Source organism: Hesperophylax consimilis, chromosome 29 (assembly GCF_061612785.1).
Source record: "Hesperophylax consimilis isolate HC1 chromosome 29, BYU_Hcon_1.0, whole genome shotgun sequence".
NCBI lineage: Eukaryota > Metazoa > Arthropoda > Insecta > Trichoptera > Limnephilidae > Hesperophylax > Hesperophylax consimilis.
The window spans coordinates 2,244,064-2,254,321 of NC_142864.1; the positions used below are offsets into that span (position 1 = coordinate 2,244,064).

Here is a 10,258-nt window from a genome sequence, read left to right on the forward strand (position 1 = left end):
CCACGTTATGAATAATTTATTTTGAAGGATAAAAATGGTACTACACTAAGGACGGGTTGTTTCGGAGAAGTTGAACAATTCATCGAATTTCAACGTTCATTTTCAAGTTCTGTGAAAGATTTTTTAAAGTTCTGTTTTAATTTCAGTTTTGTCAAGCACCTAGCCTATGATGATATAATAACAGAACTTGAATAGGACTTTCACAGAACCCGGAAATGAACGTTGAAATTCGATGAATTATTCAAATTCTCCGAAACAACCCGTCCTAACTGTTTATCTAGGAAAACCGAAGAAAAATGTAATGATATTGAGTACAGTACATCCAAATTTTCAATTTGGCGACAGAACAAAGAAAATTCCCGAAACGATTGAATTTTACAATTCTACAAAATATTGTGTCAATATAAATATTACGTAAGAGCTGGAAGTAGAAGGTGGCCTGTGCACGTTTTCTACAACATACTTGATCTAACCGCTATAAATGCATGGATAATTTATAAAAAAATATATCTTGTCACAATTTTATTCTATAGTTTGTTGGAGAACTAAGGACAGCATATACAAATAGCAGAGCTGGTGCAGTTGTGTTTGCTTCTGAAAAATTGACAGAAAGGGAACCGGAAAATAAAACTTCTAAAAGACAACAGTGCCAAATTTATAAAAAATGTAAGCAAAATAAAACAACCGACACATATGATAATTGTAAGAAATCTGTTTTCGGAAAGTGCCTCGGATATTATAAAAAAAAACAGTTTGTACTAAATGTGCACCTAATTAATTAAAGTTTATCATTTTTATACATAATTATTGTTTAATTTATTTAATATTATGCCAAATATTACACAACTACAATAATAATAAACTCGCATGTTATCAGCGGTCAAAATGACCGCTGTGGTCTTTATAGGTATGGAGCAGTACCCGGTCTTTCTAGTGTTAACATTTCACGCTCATATTGAAAAGATCTGTAAATCAGCCACTAAGATGTTGGGTTTTGTCATACACAATTCGAAAGACTTGACCAACCTTGCAGTAATAAGGCTGCTTTACTTTAGCTTAGTGCGTAGCATTCTCGAGAATGGATCTCAGGTATGGGGGCCAGAGGACACTGTCTATGTACTAATGGTCGAGAAGATACAAAAAAAGTTTTTACGATACCTCTACATGATAGAGTTTGGTTATTACCCATGGCTGTTTCCAACAGCATTTATCTCGGGAATGCTGGGTATATGCAGCCTTAGTTCCAGAAGGGATGTTGCATTACTCCTGATGGCGTATAAGCTACTAAACGGTTTAGTATCAATACCAGACATTCTGGCTAAAATAGGATTTTATGTCCCGGATAATTTCGCGCGAGGCCGCCAACACAGGCTTTTGATTCTTCCTAGGTGCAGAACTAACTTACCAATGGTGATGCCCTTGGGAAGAATCACTAGGTTAATTAACTGCCTCGCAGGAAATGTGGATATTTTCCACATGTCCTACAACGTATTTAAACGTGAAATATTATTATTCAATACTTAAAATTGTAAATCTAAATTTGAAACTTTTTTCTTTGTCCCACTTGTAAATGTACCTATTTGTTATTCACTTTTTTGTAAATGTTAATTATCGATATTGCAATGTTCTGGTTCATACTGTTTTTGCAAATAAACAATAAATAAATAAATAAATTTGAAGTGACCTTTACTAGACCTCTTCCATCGGTACTTCAAGGTTATCCGATTGACTGCTATGTTGAACAACCCACGAAAAAACAACCTAACACCTTTTAATATCCCTCCAATTTCACCGCATTGAAGTAAATCACATTTTCTATAATTCTTTCACCGTTCGCTCCTTCCAACCGTTGCTTTCATCGCTTCTCTATTCTTTAGTCCTTATGCTTTTTTGTATTTTGTCAAGCATACCGAAACTTCTTTGCGAGGATTGCGTGAAATTGCGCGATCATTTTGATAGTTCGGTTGGTGAATGCGAAAGAAATTCACAACTGAGGTGGAATTTTCGGACTTTTATTCGAGTATCAGACCTTGGTCAATGCTTAGTTCGCGGAATAAGTACGCACTTAAGCACTATTAAGCGTTATTTATCACGCTGCCTCCAATTTTATGACCACCAGTGTAAGCGCCCTTTCCGGCGTGTAAGCACTCCGTGGAACCTTTTAAATAATAATAATGTATGTAAATCTTTTTTTTTCTCAATCAAAAACGATTTGTGTTTCTCAGTAGCACACACGATTTATTTATTTATTTGTACAAATGTTTTTTTTCTGCTTTGATATTTGTGAGGCATGGAACTGGCAAAGGAAGAACGAATGTAGACTGAATGAAGTGAATACGAGATCTCAGAGGCCTATGTGTGGTGAAACAAAGCAAGATGGCATGAAATTGGCAGTGAAAGATCAACAGTAGACTAAATGCTGTAGACATAAGATCCCTGAGGAGAACAAGTGGTGTTCATGTTTCAATCATGTTTTTAATAATTTCTCTCAGGGCCTATGTCAAATTTTGGGATGCTGTGTGGTAGGTTCTTGTTAATAAAAGGAAGAAAAGGAAGTTCTGGAAAGGAAAATAAATAAATAAATATCTCACGCACACAAGTTGTGATATTAAAACGTAATAATGAACGGAGTAAGGAAGAAATAATTGTTAGAGAAATATGATACGCAGGGCGGATGGAACACATTGGGGTAGGCCCCAGGAAGCCATGGCACGATCAAGTAAATAAAATAGATTAGTATCTCAGTTAACAAATGCATCGGGTTCCCACCCAGACGTCGCGGGTACAATCTTTAGCTAACTAAGTCCTCCATCGTTACACAAGTAATATTTTCAAACAGTGTCAATGATTTTCTGTAGAGATGAGTTTTGAATTTCACTTTGATTTTGTTGAGTTTTAAGTTCGAATGGAATTATAACGGTGCTCCTAATATATTTTACGGTAGGATATCAGCATATGATTTTATACCAGTTTGAAGGTCTCTGCTCTGGGGTCTATGGCACCGAACCGGTTCTTGTAGCCCGGACTTAATTACTAAGTAATGTCTGCACATTAAATTTGAAAAAAAATCGTTACATTTTAGCAGTGATATAAATTTTATGCTCGAAGCCATTAAGGTGGACGCAACGGTATGAGAAATTGAATGAATTTGTTACTGCTAGGAATAGCTTTAGACGCGATTAATTTATTTTAACGGTTAGTTTCTTAATTCATTTTCCTTTGATTTCATTGCATTACATTGATGGTTCTATCAAAACCTTCTCATAAACATAATAAGGATACAGTGTAAATATTAACTATATATATTTTTAGGCACATCTTAACACTAATACAACTTTAAAAAAAATTCCATTTAGGGTAATTTTAATATTTATTTCTTACAGTAAAGTTGAAACGACGTACATATTGTTTTGACAGTAAAAATAATTATATAATTTCCACATAAGATTTCCTACCGCCTGGAGTCAGTGGGATTAAGACATCCCCAATTATGAGGAATGTTGAGAGGCTGATAGAAGTGGGAGATGGGACGAGGAAGAGAAAGGTTGATATTTACCTGACTATTTAGATGTGGTTAATAAACGCTGCTAAACATATTTCAAGCAACGATTCTGAATGGTGATCTTTCAAATGAGCCGTACTGATAGTTTCTACCACAATGATCTTGCTGATCTTGTTCAACGATTATTAAATACTAGTCCAGACACGTGAAAGATCACGATATATTATGATTGTAGGATTTTTGAAGCTGAAAATATTTAAAAATATGAAATTTACCTTTCGAATGTTAATTAACTAGAAAAATTACGTCATCCTTCAAATATTTAAACAAAATAAAAACTCATTTCAAAAACCAAATCATTAATTAATAAAAACAATTTTGGTACCTACACCTACTTTATCGCTCCTCTGATATTTATTTATTTATTTAGAATTTACGGCACAAGTGCCATTTAAATATAAAGTTTTATTTTATTTTTTTTACATATTCATAGTGCAGTATTAAATTTTAATGAGAAAAATTAAAGAATTAAATTTAGTTAAAACATAACAAATAAAATAACAGTAAAGAAAGAAGCAATGACAATAGCCTGTTATGTAGTGACCTCATTAAAATAAGTGGCGTTAAAATGTGTTATTAGTGCAGCTTTATACTTTACAAGGGGAATATTAAAAGTATCTGCGATTTTAGCATAAAAGTTCCCAAGTGTGTGCAATCTATTTATAACTGAGTTATATCCTGAGACTATCTTGATCTAATGGTAGGTACATGAAATTGAATCAACATCAATATGTCAGGGCTAACCAACTGATAATTTATAATTTTGTATAAAAATATGAGATCAAAAATTTTTCTTCTATCACTTAACTTAAGCAATTTTAATGAATATAATAAGAAATCATAATCTATGATTTAATTTGAAAGATTTAATATTAAAAGTTCATTGAACTTGATGATTTGATGATGATGATTTTACGCATTACGCTGTAATACAATTTCAAATCACTTCACCATTGCACCGACGACCGATATTATTATGTTATTTTTTTATTTACTCAAATCCTCAATGTAAATGTTCTTTTTTTCAAAATCTGTAGTGTATGGAGTATTGTGCCTTTATTGTGGCGTGTGAAGGTAATTCGGTAAATAATACGTGATCTTGTACTGGTATTTATTGGGGACCTGTTGTAACAAAAGAAGCACACAACTTACGTGCATCGCCTTTTATAAGATCTCGCAAGCATGCTATCTCGCTTGCACTCATATACATGCGCACAGACATGACAAAATCTTAAATCTATAACCTGTGACAGGTAAAAACATGTTTTTTTTAAACAGCTCCATCTGTTGGAGGTAAAAGTAAAACGCGTTATTTTTTCTCTATCTGCACAGATAGACTGAGCCACAACAACGCTTGGCGGGGTACAGCTAGTTTAATAATAAAATATTCAGAAATGTTATCATTGTCTAAGTATTAATGTGGGAGGTGTCTTTGGTTCCATAGACTGCTGATAATTTTGACTGAAATCAAATCTTTCAGATGTGCGGATTTTCTCGCTTTTTATGTGAATACTTTCATCGCCATATATGTATCTTTTCGACATTACGGAAACAGTTGTCACTTGTAATCTCAATTGCTATCGCCGGATCTGCAAATCCCACAGCCCAAGGAGATTTATCTCCCGAATATGATTACTGGCCTCTGATATGCAATCCACTAGGCGAGACCTACCAGGTAAGTGTGTTACTGTATATTATCTCCATAAATAGTTAGTAATAACATAGATTATTGTAAAAGTGTATTATATATTTGTACAGCGCCCTTGAGGTGATTTTGCACAAAAACGGCGCTATACAAATCATCCAAATATTATTATTATAATACAATAATTTCGTTTACAAGTTTAATAAAATACTGGTATCAGAGTGATAGATGCTCTCTGTGTCTTGGAGGAGAGTTGGTTGAAATGACTATATCAGTTTTGGTGACTAGATCTGAATTTGCAAATTCTCTCCCTGTCACTCCCTCCAGACTAACAAAATATCTTACACGGAGAAAACTTACTGATATTAAGTATTGCTACTTTTTATACTGTTTCCTGCTAAACTTTTAGAAAAACAGGAATGTATTATCGCGATGTCGGAACACATGCTCATAAAAATCATTATATATTTATCAGGACAAATATAGGTGCATGAACACATGTTCCGATAGCAATATTTCTGCAAATATCTTCTCAAAAACATGAAGCAGGAGTTCACAGAGTAGAATCAGTAGTTCTATTGCACTCCTTTATTATTATTTATTGCAAGACTTTGCCCAAAGTTTTGTGGTCCGTAGACCCTGATTCTTGATCATAAAAAAACTTTAAATCATTTCGACCAACGTTTTTATACTAAGATTGTTAACCATTGCTTATTGATTGTTCATCCACTAGTTTCTCAATATTCTATAAAGCTTATAATATATATTAGATACCTCGGTTCTTTTTATCTTGCAATATCCAATCTTGCTCTTTTTAAATCGATGTTCCGTATATATTTCCCATTATTATTTGTCTTGCGTGTTCCGCTAATCTGCGCATATATATTTCGCGGAAATAAATCTCAGGCGTATATTGGATTGGCGTAAAGCGAATTTATTTCTCGGGTTAGTCGCTAATTCGCATTTATATCACAGATGCGTGTAAATACGTACTTGAATTCTATGCGTGGATTCTGCCATAAGAGATACGGTGGCACTTTATTTAAAATATATTAGAATTATCAATAATTTATTTGTGTTCTAACCAGTTAGCTTCAAATACGCCTTCTTCAGGGAAGTTAAATAACTGAGGGCAGGTTCACTAAGAAGTCAGAACTCAGGTAAATGTTCCAATAAACAATGTACCTAAACCTCATTCTACATCAGCACGAAGACAATTCATCTACCTAGCCCCAAAACCTTCAAACTTCTCCCTGATATCCTAAAAAAGAGGATCTCCACTCCATACTTTCAAAACACAAATAACTCTATGGATCTTAACATCTGCAATACATTTCAACGACAACACCAATACATTCTACACTTTAACCCTATAATCTCCCTCCACACATCTCTCACATTTCTTAATTGACTTAATTCATATAAAAAATAATACTTGTCAGTGTTTAATTAATTATTTATCACGTAAAATATTAACTTTTTTTTTATAACACTTTTTTATTTAACAAAATAGGTAGACCAACAAAGCTGTCACTGAATCGGAATTGTACAATTTACTAACTGTTGTGAATATTATTGCACCTACACAGGGCATTCCTACATCCCTAGCGTGGCGGTTGAGATAACATTAAAAATGTATCATCCAATGTAAATTTTATTTTTGGGGTATTATGCCGCGTTGCGCTACTTCTGTAGAAAACTTTCGAAAAGCATTACTATGTCCATCATCATGGCAGATGTGTAAACGAATCGAATCGATAAATAAATTAATTGTCTTTTTGTAAGAAGTTTTCTGATTAATATGGCATTTAAATTTTTTGAATTTATTTAAATATGTTTTTTTTATTTGTTTCAGGTAAGCATCATTTAACAATAAAATATACGAAAGAGGATGTCTTCAAGTCAGTAAGAGTTTAAATGCAGTTTTGGTACGTACATTAAAATCACATTGATTTTTTTCTTTTAATATTCCATTTGCTATGTTTATTTAATATGATTGCCGTAAAACAACACACAAATCAGCAGTTACAACGAGTATCAACAACAATCGCCGCCAATTGCAAACTGTCATTGCGCGAAGGCACTGACTTGATCACGTGTCACCTCAAAATCCATCCCTTGGCTGGACTCTATCTTCCTTGTTCGCCTGATTCCCATTTCCCCGCCCATATCTCGGCTCTGCAAGTCTAAACTATCCTCTAGTCCCCTGTTATTGGTAATCCGGTTAAAAACCTGATTGCAGACCCTTTCCTGATAAACTTTTAGTAAATTCCTAATATGTATATCGGAACACATTTATGGACCTGTAGTTGCCTTGATGAAATATAATGACGAAATACGAAAATATTATGATTTTTATGAATGAACTATGAAAGACATCGTGATAGTATATTCGTATTTTACTAAAATTTTAATAGGAAACCTATAAATGCATTCGTTAAGGGCCTGCAATCCCGTTTTTAACCCGACTATCAATAATTTGTAGAGATTCTTAATAAATTAGCAATACTCATTTTTCTCGGTGTAGGCAGAGATAATGGATCGCCTCGTGCGGTATTGAACTTTGTCTTAGCACAGGCTACTTGCTTCATTCAAATTAATGAATCGTCTCGTACATACTCTTCTGACTATTTGTGTGCGTTGATCAAGTATTATCGTGTCTTCCTCGGGAGTCCCTACTTCGTCTACCATTCAATTTAGCGCCATAAAATCAATTCTTTTCCCTCATAAAACGAGTTAATTTCTCAAATTACTGTTGTATAATTATCTCTCATCACCAATACCTAAAAGCTTTCACAGTTCATTCGATTACAGTTATCACAATTTTTATATTATACCTACCAGAAGTGTTGAGCTCTTTGAAGTAATATTTTCCGTGGAGGCCCTAAAAGTCTAACGTTATTTATCCCTTTCTTTTGGCCACAAATGGATTTTATTGAATTATGGCTAAATACGTCTGCAAATGGGACAACGTCGGAAGCATTTATAACATTTGAAGGTGTATCTTGGGTGGTTGGATGCGGAACTTTTCACGTTGTTTGAACTCTCGATTTACCTTTTTCCCATTATATGCCTACCAGGATAACCGTTGACCACGCAATGCTGTGTTCGTTATACCAGGATGACAACAATTGGTAACGGTTTTCTAGTGAAGAAATTACTTGAAATGAGTAAGATTAAGAATGAGCGAAGAAAGGAGTGTAAGGAGAATATGTATAAGTCGGGGGCGCCCGAGGAAGACATGGCACGATCAAGTGAGTCAGATACTCGAGTCGGGCCATGTCAAGAGTCAGAATAATAGAAGAGTATGTATGAGGCAATGAGTGTGTGCCAAGACCGAGTTGTTTGGCGGTCTGTCCTCTCTGTCTTCCCCTGTGGAGAAACGGCGTAATGGTTAGTTAGTTTAGAAATTATGTCGTTGATATCTGCAGCACACGTTCAAGCGCAAAGATATATTAATGTTGTGTTAGCAGTTTTGTAAATGATTGACATTTTTTGTCGAGTTGAACAGCTAGCATTGGAACAACTTTGTACCGTCTTCCACGAACAATACCCCTTCATTCACTTCCTCCTTTTCTCAGTGTTTCAGATGAACACTGCAACACTTCTGTCTCTCCATTGGCATGCTGATTTAGGTATACGTTTTGTTTATATCATTGGTGGAATATCTCAGCGAATTTGAGGAATTTAATGACAGCACGTCTGTTTGGAGAACAGTCATTTGGTTTCCTTACATTAACTCCACACACGAGGTAAATAATTTGCCACGTGTGTAATCTTAGTGGATGGTTTGTGGAGGGTCTTTTTACGGTAAATGGAATATGGGGTGAATCATCATCTGGGCGGTCAGTGTCTCTAGGAGTGATGAACGTATGAATCCATCACTTTCATTGTAGTGCTAGGCGATGGGTCGAGACAGTACGGCTGGAGAAATCAAATAATCTTCTTTAACCAGTTTCTAAGTTATTAACTGTTTTGGCTAGTGTCTTTTGGTGTCACATATTCGCAAAACTGGTCTGCTGTCTAATCCCTGTAATTTATTTATTTTATTTTGCTGTTCTAATGATCTACCCTTCCAGCATCAATGTTGAAATCTTGCAATGGTTAACCATTTGTTGACATCCGAAGAGATCATTCTTGGACATCTTTGGGTCTCAAATATCCCACATTATCCGACTGACAAAAACCCATAACACCAAAATTCGCCATAACCTTAACGGTAATACAATGAATCAAAACCCTTTGTCCCGAACAACAAAATCCCCTTAGCTACGGCGCCGTTCTTTTACAAAACATAACAGAATAAATCACCACCGATATGACAAACGACTCGAGGTACCCCCGAATAAGGTGAACTGCTTTATCTCCTGGACCCTAAGTGCTAGTGGTCGATGATGATATTTTTCGCCCGTTAGATGTAGCACTTATTTTTAAGGTGCTAGGTGCCATTTTTTACGCCTCTACAACTTCTGCGATAAATTGACCAGGTTAACGGTTAACCCAACATATTTTCCGAAGACATTATCGTTTGTCGTAGTTTATTGTCGATTTTTAACGGAAAATTTGTGTGGGTTTAGTAATGATTGGGATCTGGAAAGTTTATGAAAGACATTGAGAAAAAAAAACTGTTTTTTGACGTGAGTCTATATGATTTTTGTCAGTCGTTACGCGAAAATAAATATACAATATTTTCAAGATACAATTCTTGGAACCTATCGAAACCTTTTTCAGGCTTTGACTTGACGTGATATCTCTTAGTGTATTTGTGCTTCCCTTTCGATTTCAGTTCTGTTTTTTTTCATATATATATGAAAACATTATCCGTAAAACAATAAATACTCACATAAATGAACTGTTGGATACATTTAATGCTAAACTCACCACGCTACTTACCATTTCAAATAGGGCCTTTTAAGTAAAAAGATACAAACATTTTTTTAAATATATGTATTCGCAAATATTGTCTGCGAAACAATTTTTGGTTCTATTCATATAGTGGTCTGTATTAATTAATTATAACTTTTCAAATTGACACAACTATTTGGTAAAGC

The 10,258-nt window shown here is 34.5% G+C and overlaps 1 protein-coding gene across 1 annotated transcript in view; it reads left to right on the forward strand.

Annotated features, from left to right (window-relative positions):
* The window catches only part of LOC149409767 (uncharacterized), a 154,791-nt gene extending 147,650 nt beyond the window's left edge, over positions 1–7,141 (forward strand). Inside the window, exon 3 of the mRNA XM_089649201.1 lies at positions 7,063–7,141. Coding sequence (XP_089505327.1) covers positions 7,063–7,124 — 62 coding nt within the window. The 3' untranslated portion in view covers positions 7,125–7,141. The remainder of the gene's footprint in view (positions 1–7,062) is intronic.
* The last annotated feature ends 3,117 nt before the right edge of the window (positions 7,142–10,258 follow it).